At 34.8% G+C, this 21031-nt stretch overlaps 1 protein-coding gene across 2 annotated transcripts in view; it reads left to right on the plus strand.

Annotated features, from left to right (window-relative positions):
• MANEA (mannosidase endo-alpha) overlaps positions 1-21031 on the plus strand; it is a 54459-nt gene that overhangs the window by 21402 nt on the left and 12026 nt on the right. For both annotated transcript variants that reach the window (XM_047761283.1, XM_047761290.1), the window contains exon 3: positions 3194-3303. In XM_047761283.1, the coding sequence (XP_047617239.1) occupies positions 3194-3303 (110 nt within the window). The remainder of the gene's footprint in view (positions 1-3193; positions 3304-21031) is intronic.

The raw sequence follows: 21031 nt of genomic DNA on the forward strand, positions 1-21031 counted from the left end.
TCACTTTTTGGGGAAGGTCTTGCTCTGCATAATGCCTTCTCTCATGTATAGTTTTTATGAACTGAATTTATTCCCATTTTACAAGTGTGAAAACTTGTAATATAACTTACCTAAAAATAAACACCTATCAAATGACAGAATTAGGATTGGATTTCTCCAGGTCTGTCTGATTTTATAACTTGTGTCTTAATTATCACCCTGTTTGGAAGTATCATTTAGCTTAACAAAAATATTATTGCTGGATTTCAGGTGTATTGAAGGTCCTTGATAAGTGCTATGGAAAGGATGACATGATCACTATGAAATGATCTTCCCTTAATATTGCTAATATTCTAAGAATGGACTTTTAAAAGGGTATCCCTTTTCACTAAGCAATTGGAATGGTAGAAGTACACAGTAATAGATTTTAATTGATAAATGATACTTGGTTAATGTATTTTAGAGAAACCTTTTGGGTTACTATAAAGGATTCATTAACATTTTAAATGGGCCAGTCCTCCTCAGGCCAATCATTGGCTTGGTTCCCTGGCCACCACTTATTCAGTGATGACAAGTGACACAGTCAAAAGACACTGTACAAGAATAAACTGGATTGTGGACCACAATATGGGGATATGATTCAACATATAGAAGTGATTACTGATACAATAAAGCAGCTGAAACACAATAATAGGATAAGGAAGAACAAGGAGCATTCTCCCCAGGGCTCAGAGTATACCTTCAGCAAGGATAGGGAGGAAGAAATATCACTGGACAAGAAAAAGGTAGTAAGGTGTTTAGAGAATCAGAATACTTTAGCAAGGCTGTCTACTCTAACTTTCTGTGATAATGAAAATATTCTATACCTGTGCTTGCCAGTAAGGTAGAAAATATTAGCCACTTTAAATTCACTTTAGAACTAGAGGACTTCCTAAGCATTGTCTACCTGGGATTTAATCCACTGTTTTGAGGGCTGGTTTACTTCTGCCAATTATGCCTAGGGCAAACAGATTTCCTTTCTCAGTTACTTCTCTGACTTCACATTTTTGCTTCATTTTGGACAGGTACTTCTTTACTCTCTTCAGCTCTTTGGCTTTTGAAAGTTCTTGTTCCCATATTTTAAGAGTTTGTTTTCATAGCGAATATTAGTCTAGATAATCTAATTGACTATTAGAAACAGGATTCTTGTTTGTAATTTAATGGAAGTATGCTGTGCTCATACTTTTCCTGAGCTCTGTGGTATAATTTTTTCTTTTGTATGTTTCTCCTTTATAATTTTTTTCTTATGTTCTATTTCTCCATTTTTCTGTAGGATTTCTTCATAGGTTTCATGTAAAGAAAATTTTTATTGTCACTCTTCATTAATGATGTTCATCCTATAAGCTGGGGAAGTAGGCAGCTGATCAGTTAGCTCCAGACACTTTTCTCTTTTTTTCTCTTTTTAATTATTTTTATTTTTAGAGCCACACCTGCAGCATATGGAAGTTCCTGGGCTAGAGGTCAAATCGGAGCTGCAACTTCCTGTCTATGCCACAGCCACAGCTCTCGGGATCTGAGCTGTGTCTGGGACTTATATCACAACTCACAGCAACACCAGATCCTTAACCCACTAAGTGAGGCCAGGGATCAAACCTGCATCCTCATGGATACTGTCAGGTTCTTAACCTGCTGAGCTAGAATGGGAACTCCCACCTTTCTCATTAACATTTTTTTTCCTGTATATGATTGTTTACTTTGCTAGCCAGAAGCTTCTCTAAAGCCCCAGGTATTATAGATTCTTTTTTCTACCTCTTTGTGTTCTTGTTGCCATTTTTATTTTCAGGTTATATAAGGGACAGAGGTCTTTTTTTCCCATTAAATTACCTAGAAGGTCTGTTCTCTAGATGGGACTGCTCTGTTTGTGTGGGGCGTGGCTACCACAGAGTTTAAGTCGTGCAATTTAGTTTTCTGCCAGTTTCTGACTTTGCGTTTTCTGCATTTCCACATGCTTGTCTTTTGGTAACATTTTTCCCCCGTCTTAAGGAGTCTGTTGGATGATTTAAAAATTATTACCATACTTTCAGTGTCCTCTTCTTTGTGTATGTAATAAGGCTCTGAATTAGTTGCTTTAAAGGATTTCCTCTCCAGTTAGTAATTTCATTGCAGGCTTTTTGTTTCTAAAACTTTCTTTTTGTAGTCTATTATTCAAAAGTAAATAGGTACTACAAAGATAAACTAATTTTAAACGTTCTTGGATCTCTATTAGATGATATTTATCCTCATAAAAATCTTCATTTGAATGTTTATTGCAGTTTTATTTATAATTGTCAAGACTTGTTAAAAAATTAAGATGTCTTCAGTAGGTAAATAGACAAACTGTGGTACATCCGTATAATGGAACATTATTCAGCAATAAAAAGAATGAGCTGTCAAGTCATAAAAAGACAAGAATGAAACTTAAATGTTTATTTCTGAGTATAACAAGCCAGTCTAAAATGTTACTTTATTTCCACCTATATACCATTCTGGAGAAGGCAAAATATATAGAGATAATAAAAAGATCAGTTATTTTCTGGAGGAGGGAGGAGGAGTTCAGTGAAGTAAGTGCGGTTTCTAATATATTGTGAAATGATCGTCACAGTTAGTCTAGTTAACTTCCATCACCACACATTATTTTTTCTTGTGATGAGAATTTTTAAGTTCTATTCTGTATGAAACTGTAATGGTGGACTTATGACATTATACATTTGTCAAAAGCCATAGAACTATACAATACAAAGAGCAAACCCTAATGTAAACTGTGGACTTTAGTTAATTTTAGTTAATAATGATGAATCTACATTGGTTCATCAATTGTAACAAATTTACCACAGTAATGCAAGCTGTTAATATTAATGGAAACAGTATGTGTCACAGGAGGTGAGTAGGAGAGCAGTATATAAGAACTCTACTTTCTGTACAGTTTTTCTGTAAATCTAAAACCAATTCTAGTAAGTAAAATCTATTAATTAAAAGATTACAGTGATGCCTAAAACAGAGTTTAAAGTTTTGAGTATACAAAGTAATCAGTTAACCATAAGTGGTATCTTAGTAAAATAACAAAATAACATTATTTGAAAATGTTACTTTTTATTGTTAACAATTTTGCCCCCAATCTGCCTTTTTTTTTTTTAATAACACCTGTAGTCATTTCTGTTCCTGTGTTTATTTTTTTCTTTTTGGTTATTTCTATTAGGTGTACTAGCCCTATCTTGGTACCCACCTGATTCAAATGATGAGAATGGAGACGCTACTGATTACTTGGTACCAACTATTTTGGATAAAGCTCATAAATATAACCTGAAGGTATTTTATTTATTTCTATTGAGATATAATTGACAGTTTAGTTTAAGATGTTCAACATAATGATTTGATATATGTTTATGTTGTGGAAATGATTGTCACAGTCTAGTTAACTTCTATCACCACACGCTATTTTTTCTTGTGATGACAATTCTTAAGATCTGTTCTTTTAGCAACTTTTAGATATACAATATAGTTTTATTGACTGTAGCTACCAAGTTATACTTTACATTCTGAAGGTTTGCTTATTTTATACTTGGAAGTTTGTGCCTTTATCTTTACCCACTTCACCAACCCCTGTCTCAGGCAACTGCAGAACTGTTCTCTGTTATGTATGAGTTGGTTATTTTTTGTTTTTTTCTGTGTGTGTGGTTTTGGTTTTGATTACACATGTAAGTGAGATCATGTGGTATTTATTTTTCTCTGACAGACTTCCTTCACTGAGCATAATGCCCTCAAGGTCTATCTGTATTGTCATAGATGGCAACATTTCCTAGGTTTTTTTTTTTTTTTTTTTGACTGAATAATATTGGGGGGGTATGTGTGTGTGTCTGTGTGTTATATACCATTTCTGTTTCCTTTTATTCATTCATCCATTACAGATACTTATGTTGCTTCCATTTCTTGGCTATTATAAATAATGAGGCAATGAACATCAGGTATTTTGCAAGTTGGTGTTTTTGTTTCCTTTGGATAAGTTGCATCAACTTATATTCCTACCAAAAGCACACAAGGGTTCCCTTTTCTCCACATGCTCACCAACACTTGTTATTTCTTATCTTTTTGATAATATCCATTCAAACAGTTATGATATAATATCTTATTGTGGTTTTGATTGGCATTTTCCTGATGATTAGTGATGCTATGTACCTTTTCAGGTATCTCTTAGCCATCTATCTGTATGTATTCCTAGGAAAAATGTCTATTCAGAACCTGTGCCCATTTTTTTTTTTTTTTCAATCACATTGTTGGGTTTTTTTTGCTAGTGAGTTGTATGTGTTCTTTATGTATTTTGGATATTAAGCCCTTTTCAAATACATGATTTGCAGATATTTTCCTCCATTTGTTATGTTATCTTTTTGTTAATGGTTTTCTTTGCTTTTTACCAAAGCTTTGTAGTTTGATGTAGTTCCACTTGTTTATTTTTGCTTTTGTTGTCTTTGGTTTTAGTGTCAAATCCAAAACATCATTGCCAACACCAATTTCAAGGAGGTTGCTACTTTTGCTTTCTTCTAGGAGTTTCGTGGTTTCATGTCTTATGCTTAAGACTTTAATCCATTTTTTAGTTAATTTTTGTGTATGGTGTAAGATTGTGGTTCAATTTTATTCTTTTGCATGTGGCTGCTTAGTTTTTCTAACAACATTTATTGAAGAAACTATCCTTTTTCCATTGTGTATTCTTAGCTCCTTTGTTGTATATTAATTGACCATAGGTGCCTGGTTTTATTTCTGGACTCTCTAGTCTGTTACATTGATCACTGTGTATGACAGTGCCAAACTCTTCTAATTACTCTAGCTTTGAAATATAATTTGAAATCAGGGAGTGTGATACCTCCAGCTTTGCTATTTTTTATCAAGATTGCTTTGGCTATTTAGGGTCTTCTGTGGTTCCATACAAGTTTTAGGATTGTTTGCTCTGTGAAAAATGCCTTTGGGATTGCATCGAATCTATAGATTTCTTTGAGTAATATGGACGTTTTAACAATATTAGTTCTTCAAATCCATGAGTATGGAATATCTTAACACTTATTTCTGTTTATTTAATGTCTTTCATTAACAGCTTTTAGTTTTCAGTGTACAGATCTTTTACCTCCTTGGTTAAGCTTATTTCTGGGTATTTTATTCTTTTTGATGCAGTTGTAAATGGGATTGTTTCCTTAACTTGCATTATTAGTGAATAGAAATGCAAATGGTTTTTGCATATTGATTTTGTATCTGGCAAGTTTACTGGATTTCTTCATTTTAACAGTTTTTTGATGTAGCCTTTAGTTTTCTATATGTCACATACTGTTATCTGCAAACAAGGACAGTTTTAATCCTTCCTTTCTGATTTGGATGCCTGTCATTTGTTGTTGTTGTTGCATTATTGCTCTGGCTAGAAGTTCCAATACTATATTGTATAAATTGGTGACAGTACCCTTTAGTTATTGTTGATCATGGAGAAAAACATTTGGCTTTTCTCCTTTGAGTGTGATATTGTTTGGGAGCTTGTGATATATGGCCACTATTTTGTTGAAATACTTTTTCTCTCTACTCACTTTGTCGAGAGTTTGTATCATGAATAGGTGTTGAATTTGTTGAATGCTTTTTCTGCATTTTTGAGATGACCGTATGTCAAAATAATTCATATTACTTTGTGAATGTTGTGTATCACATTGATTGATTTGCCAGTGTTAGGCCATCCTTGCACCCCTAGAATAAAACCCACTGGATCATGGTATATAATCCTGTTATTATATTGTTGAATTCAGTTTATTAATATTTTGTTGAAGATTTTTGCATCTCCATTCATCAGAGATATTGGCCTGTGGCATCCTGTCTGGTTTTGGTATCAGGGTAAAGCTTGTTCCATAAATGACTTTGGAAATGTTCCCTCCTCTTCCAATTGTTAGAAGAATTTGAGAATATTGGTATCAATTCTTTGAATATTTGGTTGCATTCACCAGTGAATCTGTCTGATCCTGGATTTTGAATTTTTGTTGGGGTTTTTTGATTACTGGTTATCTCCTTTCTAGTAATTGGTCTGTTCAGATTTTGTTTGTGATTCAGTCCTGGAAGCTTGTATATTTTTAGGAATATATCCATTTGCAATGTCAGTGAAGTATTAAAGTCCCCTATTATTATTGTATTGCTCTTTCACCCTCATGTCTGTTAAAATTTGCTTTTATATTTCAGTGCTACTATGTTGAGTGCTTAGCTATTTACAAATGTTATGTTTTTATTATGTTGATCCCTTTATCATATGTAATGACCTTCTTTATCTTCTCTTACTACAATCTTTGTTTTATGTTCTTCTTTGTCTTACATAAGTATTATATATACTTATATATATAATACTTCGGTTTCTATGAGCATGGAATATCTTTTTCCGTCCCTTAGTTTTCACACTGTGTGTGTGTGTGTGTGTGTGTGTGTGTGTGTGTGTACATCTAAATGAGATTCTTGGGGGTAAAATGTAGATGACTTTTTAAAAATCCATGTAGCTACTATTTTTTTTTGCCTTTATTTTTAGGAATTTTGTCCATTTATACTTAATTATTGATAGGTATGAAGTTATTGCCATTTAGTAATTGTTTCATAGCTGTTTTGTGCTTTATTTTTGCCTTGCTACTTTTCTTGCTTTCTTTGTGATTTGATGATTTTCTGTAGTGGCAGTCATAGATTCCTTTATCTTTTGTGTACTTACTTTAGGTTTTTGCACTATAATTACTGTAATGCTTACATAAAACAATTTGTACTTGTAATGGTCTAATTTAAGTTGATAAATTAAATGTAACAAGTCTAAAGCTCTAAATTTTTACTTTCCCCCTTTTATATTTTTGAAGTCACCATTTCCATAATCTTATCCTGCATATTCATTAACAAATTATTTTAGTTATAATTATTTTTACTGTTTGTCTTTTAACCTTCATACTAGCACTTCATAAAAGTGGTTAATCTATCACCTTTATAATATTAGATTTTTCTAAATTTTACTATGTGTTTATTTTTACCAGTAAGGTTTATACTTTTATGTTTCTTCCTGTTACTGATTAGCCCTCTTTTGTTTCTTGAAAAGTCCCTTTAACATTTCTTGTAGGATTGGTCTGTTGATCATTACTGTTTTATTTTTCTGGAAATCTCTTTATACCTTCCTCAATTCTGAAGGATAAATACCATGTAGAGTATTCTTTGTTGGCTGTTTAATTTTTTCAGTGCTTTAAGAATGTCATACCATTCCCCTCTACCATTTTCCTGCTAGGAAATATGCTAATAGTGTTATGAAGTTTCCTTTATATATTGGAAGTTGTTTTTCTCTTGCTTCTTTAAAGATTCTGTCCTTTTCTTTAACTTTTCACAATTTATTTATAATATGTATATATTGGTGTTGGTCTCTTTGGTTCATCCTACTTGGAACTTCCCTAGCTTCCTGGATCTGGATGCCTTTTTCCTTCCCTGGATTAGGAAAGTGTTCAGCCATTATTTCTCCATATACATTTTCTGCCTTCTTTTTCTTTTCCTTCTGCAATCCCTGTAATATGAATGATGGTCCTCTTGATGTTTTCCTATAAATTCCTTAAACTATCTTCATTCTTTTCTATTACTTTTTCTTTTTACTACTCTAGTTGGATTAGTTCAGCTGCCCTGTCCTTGAGTTTACTGATCTTTTCTTTTTGCTTCTTCTGGTCTGCTTTTGAACTTCTTGTTATAGGTCAGCACAATAGTTGTATTCTTCTACTCCATTTATTTCTGAGAGTACTTTCCTGTGTTTTCTGTTTGTTGAAATTCTTAATTCTCACTTTTTTCATGTTTTGTTCTCCTGGCCTTGGTGAGCATCTTTATTAGTTATTTTTGAACTTTTTTGTCATGTAAATCATTTATTTCTTTTTCATTTAGTGTTTTCTTAAAGTTTTTACCTTATTTTGTTCAAAACATAACTCCTTTGTTTCTTCAGTTCCCCTAACACTTTGTGTTGGTTTCTCTGTATTAGATAAAACAGCCTCTTCTCCCAGTCTTGAAGGTATTACCTCATGTAGGAGATGAACTTTAATGTTCAACCCTCTCCTATTTCTTGGTTGTCTTTGATACCCTTGTGATTGTCTAAGCAGCCTACTTCATTCTTAGAAGCTCTCAGCAGTTGAGGATTTGCCAAGACCTTCCATTGTCCTAAAGGGGAGGGTCTCAGTTAGTGCCTAAATTCAGGCTGATTGGAAGCCAGACTGCAGACAGCACTTTTAAGTTATACACATATTCCTCTTTCCATGGAAGCCTGGGAGATAGATATTTGGTCTGCTCCCTCTGTATTATGCTCTTCCTGATAGTGAAGAACAATTTCTTCCTTTGTGCAATGCCATTAGATCCTTGTATATAAGACGCATTAGCCACCAGAGCCAGACTATCAAGGCTTGTTTCTTCTGGGCAACAACCACAATGTGTGACCTTCAAAGAGCCAGGTGGTCAAGATGGTGTCCACTACCTTTTTAGCAGCAGCCACAAAAATCAGGCCACCAAACATGTACACAAGTTTCTTTGCAGGAGTTATAGTGATCTGGAGTGAGGCAGAGGGAAAACAACAAGTTAGCTCTTGCCAACCTCCTTGTATTTGGAAAGTATTAAGTAAGCCTCACTGTATGCTTTACCTTAGATGCCTGCCTCTTAGGCTGAAGCTTTTAGATAAGCATAGGTCTGTTTTACAGAAAGACTACACATTTTAGTTGGCTGCCTTTGTGCTGGGCCCTGGGGTGTAGGCACAGTGAATCCTTTAAATTATGTTTGTCAGTTCACTCTAGTCTTGTGGACACAAGCCTTGTTCACTTTCAAAGCTGAATTTTTTTGGAAACTTGTCTCTCAGGCATAGGCCTTAAAAGTGGGAATGCCATATGCCACAGGAGCGGCCCAAGAAATAGCAACAACAACAACAACAACAACAACAACAAAAAAAAGGAGTTCCCGTCATGGCGCAGTGGTTAAGGAATCCGACTAGGAACCATGAGGTTGCGGGTTCGGTCCCTGCCCTTGCTCAGTGGGTTAACGATCTGGCGTTGCCGTGAGCTGTGGTGTAGGTCGCAGACGTGGCTCGGATCCCACGTTGCTGTGGCTCTGGTGTAGGCCAGTGGCTACAGCTCCAATTTGACCCCTAGCCTGGGAACCTCCATATGCCTCAGGAGCGGCCCAAGAAATAGCAACAACAACAGCAACAACAACAAAAAAGTGGGAATGCCAGATGTAGAGTTCGAATCCTATGCTCCTCAAGAAAAAGCTCAGAGTTATGGATTCCTTCCTGATTGTGGATCTCCTGCCAGAAGTGTAGTTTATGGTTACATTGTGTTCCTCTCATGCCCACTTGAACATGGGTCTTTTTTTGTTTACCCAGTACGCAGGAGTATAAGAGTCGCTCAGCTAGTTTTTGGATTTCTTTCAGAGAAAATTCTTCCCTATATAATTGTAGATTTGGTGTGTCCCTTGGAGGAGGTAGGTTAAGGATTCCGCTGCATTGCCATCTCGAACTAGAACCACTAGAGGTATCTTCTTTTCAAGCTACTCATGAATTATTCTTTGGACATGAGAATAGTAATTACATTTTTGGAGTGGTTGTTTTAATTAAAAACTTGATGTGAAAATAATGACTTAAAATCTTTTTTAATAGTGCATTTTTCATAAAAAATTCCTGAGTTCCAAATTTCATTTGGATTATAAACTTAAAAGTTCCATTATTATTTTCTATATATATTGTTATTCATGTACTTATTTTAGCAGAAAAGAAAGACGATTGCAGAGCTCTTTATGAATAATTAGTGAGATTTACATATCTAAGTGTCAAACATGTACTAAAAGCAGATTTTATTAACTATGTCAATATAAGTATTTCTAAAGTAGTTAGAAAACAAACTGCTGCTGAAAAATTTGCCAAAACCTGATTTCTGAGAGTTGTGGCGCATTAGAAACATGGATCCAGCTAATATCCATGAGGATGCAGGGATCTGGCATTGCCATGAGCTGTGGTGTACGTTGCAGATGAGGCTCAGATCCTGCATTGCTGTGGCATAGGCTGGTGGCTGTGGCATAGGCCGTTAGCTGAGGCTCTGATTCGACCCCTAGCCTGGAAACTTCCATGTGCCGCAGGTACAGCACTTAAAAAAAAAAAAAAAGAAGAGAGAGAGAAAAAAGAAAAGAACATAGCAGTAGATAAACAAAGATGTCTTTGGCATTTCATTGAAGGAAACGAAAGACTTCCATAAATGGATAAACGGGGGAATTTTGTAAGATTCAGTAACAAAAGTGGCCATTCATCTCTCAAACATTTGTCTTTTATTTTTAATATAATTTATAAATTTAATGCAATCCCAGCTAAAAGGTTCAGTGAGATTTTAAATGAATTTGACAGGCTAATTGTAAAGTTTATAAATGTGTTTAAATAATGTAAGACTTTTTAAAACTATTTAGTTTATTGGAGTATAGTCTGACAAAGTTGTGTTAATTTCACATGTGCAGCAAAGTAAATCAGTTTTTATTTCCTTTTCCGATTCTTTTCCTATATAGGTTCTTACATAATATTGAGTAAATTTTCCTGTGCTATACAAGTAGGTTCTTGTTACCTATTTTATATATAGCCATGTGTTAGTCCAAACCTCGTAGTTTATCCCTCCCCCTACCATGTTTCCCCTTTGGTAATCATAAGTTTTTGGTTTTGAAATCTTTGAGTCTGTTCTTGTTTTGCAAGTTTTTTTGCATCATTTTTATTAATTTCCACATATTAGTGATCTCATATGATATTTATCTTTCTCTGACTTCCTTCACTTAGTATACCTTCACTTAGTATAACCTTCACTTAGTATAATTTCTAGGTCTAGCCTAAAAAATATTGAGGGAAAACTTGTCTTTGCAAATGACAAAATGTATTTTAAAATGGCAAAAATTAAGAGTATGGCATTAGCATCAGTATACACAGAGAAATCTGTGGACCATACGAAGTCTAGAAACAAGGCACTTTGTATGAGAATCTAATATGTAATTCAAGAATCATTTAGGTCAAGTATAAAAGGGATGTTTACTAATGATTTTAGCTTCATGATACTGGTTTAGTTTTTTGCATTATCCACTCTGCTGTTCTGTTTCCTTGGGTAATAATTTTCATGTCTAATGATTTTACTTCTCATATTGTTCATTCTTCTTCAGGTTTATTCTTTTCCAATGCAGTGTGTTTGCAAATCTTATTGACAGCGTGAATTAGAGTATCTTATTAACTAGAGACTGTTTACCCTGAGTTTGCAAGTTGCTATCCCTCTTAAAAAATTGCTGAAGATTTTCATTTGATTTGAGACTTCTTGCAGTTTATATTGTCTAATTGAATACAGGCTGATTAGTATAGATAGTTGAGTAAGCTCTTTAAGAGATCATATGGCTCATAGTTGAAACATTTATTCCAAATAGAAATGTGAAAAATTACTTTTAATATTCCTTTTGCAGCTTAAAGACTCAGTAGTTACTAGGGATAGAAAAGGGAAAATAAATAAGGAAATGGGCAAGGATTTATATTTTATTCTTGTCAATGAATCCTTCCCCTTCTACTTTACAATCCTGAAGCTAAGGCCGCATCTCTTAAATTAGCTGACTGGCAAGAGCTGTCATCAGCCATGTTCCTCAGTTTTATTTATTGAGCTCTTACCAGGACTTGAAATCTGCAGGTAGACAGAGCTGCAGGTTCTGGTATCAAGTCTCAGACTGGATAAATATGATTTATTTTCCACAAAACAAGGCCAAAGTCCACTCTTCTGTCTAGACCCTACTATAACCGTGGAAGATAGGAGGTGAGTAGCCTTCCAACTCAGTAGATCTGGCAATTTTAGTGCTTTCAGGAGGTTTTTAAAGAAAAGTGAAATGTTCTGATGCAAGATGATAGCTTGATTTTTCGCCTGTTTAAAGCTTCTGTGTAGAAGGAAAATGCAGCAAAGGTCTAGTCACCAACAACATACTTGATCTCACCGGGCTTCGGATTGCATATATCATGATGAGAATTTGGAACTGACAGGGTAATACTTTCCAAAATTTTTAGAACAATTTCTTGGCCTCGTGTCTGGGAATGAACTCTATACAGTTATTTAAAAAAAAAATAGACTGGGAACTAAGAGACTGAAATTCTTATTCAAGCTGAGTAGCTCTGGAATCTTATGTAAGTTACTTATATAAGATTACTTATATAAGTTACTTCGGAGTTCCCCTTGTGGCTTAGTGGTTAACGAATCCAGGTAGGAACCATGAGGTTGCGGGGTCTATCCCTGGCCTTGTTCAGTGGGTTAAGGATCTGGTGTTGCCGTGAGCTGTGGTGTGGGTCACAGACCCAGCTCGGATCCAGCATTGCTGTGGCTCTCATTCAGGCCTGCAGCTGCGACTCTGATTAGACCCCTAACCTGGGAACCTCCATATGCTGCGGGAGCGGCCCTAGAAAAGGCAAAAAGATCAAAATAAATAAATAAACAAATGTTACTTCATCTTCTTGGCTTATCTGATGCCTTTATAGAATGATAGGATGAAACCATAAGATGGTTTTATTTAATGGATTTTTGTGTGATCTCTGTTGTGTTGATGTTGAGCATGAACATTTTTTATAATTAGATGATGTGTAGTAAGTTGTTTTTGTAAAAAATGGAAAACTTTACTTCTTAATATAAGGAAAACAGTTACTAATTAGGATAAGGAAAACAATAATAATTAGAATATTGAAACTTCTAAGGCAATATGATACAAATAAATGAATAATATTGTGAGTGCTATGCTGATGAATTAGGGCCTATAAGGTACATAACTGGCCACATATGAAAATTCAAATTAAAATAAGTGAGTCCAATATTAACAACTATTTTTGGCTTGCTAATCTTCAAAGCCCTTTTTCCTTCTAATTTGGTTAGTACAAATTTACTTAGCCCCTTTCCCCAAAAAACAGCCCTTCAATTTATCGATTCTATTGTTAAAATATTCTAATGATTATGATTTATTCTGATAATAATGATTCTCCTCCACCTTTGATTAATGTGTTTCACATGCTTTTGCTTGGGTTTGTTTTAATCTTCCTATTTTTTGAGCTGAATTTTTTTTTATTTCATTCTTTTTTTGCTTAGGAATAGACTTTTTAGGAAATTATTTTTTTTCACAGTTAAGCTTTTGTTATAGCTCATTAGTTTTGATTACATAATGTTTAAATAACATTCATCACTAAATATGTTGTAATTGTAATTTTGATTTAAAACTTCAATTAAAAGTCACTTAGGTGAGTGTTTTTTTAAGTCACAAACAAGATAACAAAAATGTTTGACACTTTAGTGACTTGTTTTATATTGTCTTTAGCACATGTATACTGATTTGTTTTCTTGGAAGAGTAATTGAGTAAAACTAAAATGTAAATCATGATTTTTCAAAGAGATTTAGATATCTGCTCTTTATATGCTGGTTTGCATATTCACTAGAGCAAGCACTTGTAGCCCTTTTAACAGTCATTGAGTAGTCTGGTTTTGTAGAGACTACAAAAATCAGCTGGATAAAAATCAGAACTCAATGATTAACTATCACTGAGTAAGCTGGTTTTGTAGCGACTGTAAAAATCAGAACTTGATTTTGGATGTTTAGTCAGGGTAGAGCTGACTTGCTTTGCCTAATAAGATGTAAGAAAACATCATCTAGTAGTTCGTCCAGTGGCACAGTGGGTTAAAGATCCCATATTACTGCACCTATGGCATAGGTCACAGCTACAGCTTGGATTCAATCCCTGGCCCAGAAACTTCCATATGCCACAAGTATGGCTGAAAAAGGGGAAAAAAGAAAAGAAAACAATCTATATCTTTTCTGAGCAGAAGAATTATATGTGCTTCCATGGACGTGTTCCTCTCCTATGACAATGTGCCCGAGGTGCTCCTTCTGCTTAGGACTCAGAGTGACAGACATATGAAGCGGAATTGAACTTGGTCCACAATAGGGAGTAGAGCTATCATAGCTAGTCCATAAACCTATGTGCAATAAACAAATGTTTGTCTTTGAAAGCTACTCAGATTGTGGGTTGTCATTACAGCATCAACATCTCATACCTGACTGAATTAAAGCATCCAGTTAGATAAAAGAAAATCAGATCAATAGAATGATTCTTTTTCTTTGCTCAGGATTATAGGGAAAGAACTAACTCAGCCACTGGTGGTATTCTTGCTTTTTAATAAATTTAGTATGCTGTTTTAAAAGAGCAAATTTTTTTCTTTATGTATAAATCACATTTCTCATACTATTGTTTTATCATCATCCATTATTTATTTGGCTTATTGCTCTAGTCATCATTATATCTGCTTCTCAGGCTTATGCAGATTTTTGACCAAGTGAAACTAACATGTAGTATGTCTGTGGATTTTTCTAAGTGATTTTTCAGCTCCATTTGAAAAATATTTTACCATCACTGACCTCTTTTTTCCTTTATTATTCTTAAATTAACAATCTGAATGTATGGTGAAAACTTAGTGAATCTTACCTAAATGTGGTATATAAATGGCAGACCTAGAGTTTAATTTGACTATTTTCTCTTGCATGGAATCATTCACTCATTCATGTATGCATGCGTTCTCAGGGCCTGTTAATTAGCAGGTACCATTGGAAGTGCTCGTAGTACTGAGAAGGACAAGATGTCTCTGAGACCTTGCAATCCACTGGTGGTCAGAAACAAATACAACTGATTGCAGGAAGAGTATAATGACACTACACAGGAGTAGGAAGATCTATCTCATTCTAATTGTACTGCGGGATGGAGGGTATGCAAGAGTGAAGGAAAGAATGGAGGAGTTTGAGAAGGAGAAAAGCATGATCAGATTTTCATTTATTTTGAGGTATAATTGATGTAAAATTGTGTAATAGCATTGATTTGATACATTTATGTTGCAATAAATTTTTATAAATTTTGGGTATTAACCTTATCCAACACATGGTTTGCAGATATTTTCTACTGTTCTGTAGTTGTCTTTCATTTTGTAATTACTTTAGCAGTGCAGAAGCTTTAGAGTTTGATGTAGTCCCACTTAGTGGTTTTTTTATTTTGTCATATGTGCTTTTGATGGCATATGCAAAATATCATTGACAAGGCCAATGCCATGCAACTGCTTATGTTTTCTTCTAGGAGTTTTGCAGGTTTAAGTCTTTAATCCATTTCAAGGCAATTTTCATGGGTGGTGCTAGATAGGGGTCCAATTTTATTTTCCTGCATGTGGTTATCCAGTTCTCCCAACACCATTTATTGAAAAGTCTGGCATTTATTATTGTATATTGTTTGATCCTTTGTCATAGAGTAATTTGCTGTCTATATATATATTTATTTCTGGGCTCTCTAGTCTGTTGTTTTGATCTATGGGTCTGGTTTTATGCCAGTACCAACTGTTTTGAATTCTTTAGCTTTGTTCTTTTTTCTCAAGATTACTTTGACTATTCAGAATCTTTTGTAGTTCCATACAAGTTTGAGGATTTTTATTATTTTTGAGAAAAAAAAATGCCCTTGTATTTTGATAGCAATTGTGTTGAATCTATAATTGGCTTTGGGCAGTAGTGATGTTACAACAATATTAACTCTTCCAATCCATGAACATGACATGTCTTTTCTATTTTATTGTGGCTTCTTTGATTTCCTTCAGCAAAGTCTTGTAGTTTTCATTGTATAGGTCCTTCATTTCTTGGTTAAATTTATTCCTAGTATTTTATTGTTTTTGAATGTATAATGAATGGGATAGTGGTTTTTTTTTTTCAGATGTTTCATTGTTAGTATAATATAAATGCAGGTGATTTCTGTGTACTGATTTTATGTCCTGCAATTTTACTAAATTCAATGGTTTCATTGAGTCTTCGGGGTTTTTAATATATAAGATATCATCTGCAAATAGTGATAGATTTTCTCCTTCCTTTCCTATTTGGATCCCTTTTATTTCTTTGTCTGGTTTGATTGCTCTAGCTAGGACACTGCCAGTATGGTGTTGAATAAGAGTAGTAAAAGCGAGCACCCCTTATGTTCCTTATCTTAAAGAAAAATTTGCTTTCACTTTTCACTGAGTATACTATTAGATGGGGGTTTAGTATATGTTGCATCCAGTATTATTAGGTATACACAATCTGTTAAGAGATTTTTATCATGAAAGAATGTTAAATTTTGTCAGATGCTCTTTCTGCATTTATTGAGATGATGTACTTTTAATCTTTCATTCTGTTAATGTGCTATATCCCATTTATTGATTTGCATATTTTGACCAATCCTTGAATCTCAGTAATCAAACTTAGTAATCAAACTTATAGTATACATAATCATTTTAATTAAATTCTTGAATTTTATTTGCTAGTATATTTTGTTGAGAATTTTTACATCTGTGTTCATAGGGATATTGGTCTATAGTTTTCTATTCTTGTAGGGTTCTTTTCTGGCTTTGGTATCAGTGTAATGTTGGCCTTATAGAATGAGTTTGGAGGTGTTCCCTTTCCAATTTTTTAGAAAAATGAAAAAGATTGGCATAAATTCTCCTTGAAATGTTTGGTAGAATTCACCAGTGAGGCCATCTGGTCTTGGGTTTTTCACAGTTGAGAGGCCTTTGATTACTGATTCAGTCTTAAATGTTACTGGTGTCCATACTTTCCATTTCCTGGTTCATTCTTGGAGTGTTAAATGAGTCTAGGAAATTATCCACTTCTTTTCGATTATCTAATTTTTTGGCTTATAAATGTTTATGGTAGTCTTTTACCATCACATGTATTTCCATATTGTCAGTTGTAACTTACTTCATTTCTGACTTTATCTCAATTTTCTCCCTTATTTTCTTAGTTATCCTTGAGGCTTGTCCATTTTTTTTTTTCTTATTAAAAAACTACCTTCTTCTTGATCTTTTTTGGTCTCTATTTCATTTATATCTGCTAGGATCTTTATTCCCTTCCTTCTCCTTACTTTGGGCTTAGTTCATTGTTTTTCTAATTCCTAGCTTTCTAGTTAGAGATACAAGGTTAAGTTGTTTATTTGTGATCTTTCTCATTTCTTAATATGTGCATGTGCATTTTTCACTCTCAGAGCTTTTGTAGTGTTCCATAGGATTGTGTATATTACATTTTCATTTGAAATAGTCTTTATACTTCTTTAAAATTAAGTTACAATTGATACACAACATTGTTTCATGTGTCCGTGGTAAAAGATTTGATGTTTGAAATGATCACCACAGTCAGTCTAGTTAACATCCATCACCATATATAGTTCCAATTTTTTTTAGTGTGATGAAAACTTTAAGATCTACTCTCTCAAGGATTTTCAAATGTGCAGTACAGTAATCATGCATTATAGCCATTAGGCAGTACATTACAGTTCCATGACATACCTATTTTATAACTGGAAATTTGTATGTTTTGAATACCTTTGCCCACATTCTACCCCCAGCCTCTGGCAAACACCAGTCTGTTCTCTGTATCTGTTTATGAGCTTGGGTTTTTTGTTGCTTTATCTTTTTCATGTATAAGTAGATATCCCACAAATGTGGCAGAGGCCTCAGCTGCAGCTCTGATTTGACCCCTAGCCCAGGAACTTCCATATGCTGCAGGAGCGGCTCTAAAAAGTTAAGTAAATAAAATAAATAAATTTCCAGGTTATGGAATTTTTCAGTGATTACTTCTCCCTTCCTTCAATAGGTTTTCAGCACACACACACACATATATATACCACTTTAAAAAAATCCATTCACTGATCAACATTCAGTTGTTTTGATATCTTAGCTATGTAAACAATGCTATAGGAGTTCCCACTGGGGTTACTGGGTTAAGAATCCAACTGCAGCTGCATGGATTGATGCGGAAGTAAAGGTTCAATCACCAGCCTGGCATAGTGCATTAAAGGATCTGGTGTTGCCACAGCTATGGCATAGGTCATGGCTATGGCTCAGATTCAGTCCTTGCCCTGGGAACTTCCATGTGCTGTGGCTACAACCATTTAAAAAAAAAAAAAAAAAAGCAATGCTGCAGTGGCCATTAGGGTGCATATATCTTTTTTGGGTTAGTGTTTTTGTCAAATAAATACCCAATAGAGGAATTGCCTGATCATATAATAGTTCAGTTTTTAACTTTTTGAGTACCTCCCTCCAGTTTTCTGTAGTGGCTGTACCAATTTACATTCCCAACAGTACACAAGGTTTTCCTTTTTTCTACATCTGTTGATATGGAGGAAAATGACAAGAAAAACAAAAAAAAATTTTTTTAAATACAGCATCATTGACATAGCACATAGAAACATTTCCATAAAAATCAGCAGCTTCTACTCATTTAATTTTTCAGCCCTTTTATAATTTACATTCAGACTTTTATATTCCACTGCAACTTCTACCTTTTCCATCCCTTCACTTTGAGAATGTGTATGTCCTTAAAGCTCAACTGGCTCTCTTGATAACACCATACAGTTTGGTCTTTTTTTTTTTTTTTTTTGGCTTTTTGCTATTTCTTGGGCCGCTCCTGCAGCATATGGAGGTTCCCAGGCTAGGGGTCGAATCGGAGCTGTAGCTGCCAGCCTACACCAGAGCCACAGCAACGCGGGATCTGAGCCGCGTCTGCAACCTACACCACAGCTCACAGCAACGCCGGATCGTTAACCCACTGAGCAAGGGCAGGGACCGAACCTGCAACCTCATGGTTCCTAGTCGGATTCATTAACCACTGCACCATGACAGGAAATCCTGGTCTTGTTTTTTTAACTCATCGAATCACTATGTGCTTTTTGAACTGATGATGTATTTACATCAAGTAATAATTAACATGTAATCTTATTAATTGCAATCTGCTTTTGTATTTCCATTATTTCTTTTTCTATTTCTGCCTAAACTCATAAATTGGTTATTTTCCATAGATGTATGTTCTTTTTCCCCTTTGTCTTTTGTCTACCTGCCCCAAATTTTTGCTTTGTGGTTATCAAGAGGGTTACATAATATATCTTATAGGTAAGTCCATTTTAAGTTGATAGAAACTTATTTTAACTCCCTAACATCTCCACCATTTTGTTCCTCCCTTTTGTACATTGAAACAATTTACCTCTTTCTTTTTAGGACCACACCTGTAGCATATCAAAGTTCCCAGGTTAGGGGTTGAATTGGAGCGGCAGCTGCTGGCCTCTACCACAGCCACTGCAACGCCAGACCTGAGCCGCATCTGTGACCTACACTGGAGTTTGTGGCAACGCCAGATCCTTAACACTCTGAGTGGCGCCAGGATCAAACCAGTGTCCTCATGCATATTAGTCAGTTTCATTACCACTGAGCCACAGTGGGTACTCTTACCTTTTTCTTATTGTACATTTATTAACAACTTATAGTAGCTATCTTTATTTTTCTTACTTTTTCATTTAATCTATTCTATATAGTAGGATGGTGTGCTAAGTATCCAACTAGAGTTATAGTTTTCTATGTCTATTTCTCATTTTCACCAGTGTATCCTGTAATTTCGTATGCTTTCATTCCAGCTTGAAGAACTCCTTTCAGCATTTCTTCCAAGGCAGGTCTGGTGGGGGTGAACTCTCAGATATTGTTTGTCTGGGAAAGTCCTTACTTCTCTTTCATATCTAAAGGATAACTTTGCTAGATAAATATTCCTGACTGGCCCTTTTTATTTTTCAACTATTCAAGTATGTCAATCCCTGGCCTGTAGAGTTTCTTCAGAGAAATCTGCTGATAGTGTAATGGTGTCCTTTGTAAGTTCTGTTTTCCTCCCCTGCCTGCTTTTAATGTCTTAGAGAATATCTTTGCATTGAGATAATAAGATGATCTATTAGCTTTTGTAGACTCGTATGTCCATAATCTTTTCCTCATGTTTTGGAAGTTCTCAGCTATTATTTCTTTAACTCCTTGCTCACCCCCTTCTCTATATGAAACCCATACTATTCTGCTATTTGTTTCTTTGATGGATATCCATAGATCACATAAGCACTCATCATTCTTTCTCTATTTAAGTTTCCTCTTTTTTGTAGTACAAAATTTCTGTGCTCCAGATCAATTATTCTTTCTTCATATCCTCTGCCCTGCTACAGATTCTCTCTGATGTGTGCTGTCCAGCTCCAGAATTTTTGTTTGGGTCTTTTTATCATTTCTTTCTCTTTAATAATCATTTTTTTCATATATTTTTTCCTGATTTTATTAAATTGTCTAAGTTTTTTCCTAACCTGTTGAGTTTCTTCATAACATTTTTAATTATTTATCAGGTAGAATGCACTAATTTATGCTTTGAGTTTGATTGCTAGAAATATATAATTTTTATTTGATGCCATGGTTCCTTAATTTTTTCATATTCCTTTTAGATATGCATTGTTGTTTTTGCATTTGAAGTAGTAGATACCTTCCTCTTGTTGCCTTCAGCATGTGGTATGTTATATTCCATATTGTTGCTATCATCTCTGAGTATTTCCTCCATTTTTGTGAATTTGTACACTCTCTAGTCTTCTTGCTTCCTCTTTTGGGTGAATTTTTTGACCTTTTATGTCCTTGGTGGTGCTTACAGTTCACTACTCTGGCTCTGGGAAACCTGTCTTTTGTTTTCCAAAAGGTTGCTTTAGCTCAAATTTGTGGTTTCTGAGCATTCTCTCAAATCTGCTGGAGTTCTCTTGCACTGGTACCTGGGAGCCCACACAAAAAGCCAACATAGAGTGGGGGAAGTATGAGTTTAGCATTAGGTGCATTGGGATTGCCTGCAGATCCAGTAGGATGATCCCAATGGCTCCTAGGTGGACTTCTGCTAAGAATAATCCCTTACAACAAATTGAAGTTCCTACCTGCATCTTTCCTAATGTCCTTCTAAGCCGCCAGCCTGCAGTTATAAAACTCCCAACTTAGTATTACAAGTGTCAGTGAAGAGAATGGGTTTCTCCAGCCACTCCCATTTAACTGGGATACCTGAGCATTCACTTACTGCTTTTCTTTTACCCTTTCTGCTTTTCCTTGGGCAGAACATGGTGCCAGGAAAGTTTCAGACCAAACTTGGATTTTTTTTGGTCTCTCTTTGGAGGACTACACTTCTG

Source organism: Phacochoerus africanus, chromosome 2, assembly GCF_016906955.1.
Source record: "Phacochoerus africanus isolate WHEZ1 chromosome 2, ROS_Pafr_v1, whole genome shotgun sequence".
NCBI lineage: Eukaryota > Metazoa > Chordata > Mammalia > Artiodactyla > Suidae > Phacochoerus > Phacochoerus africanus.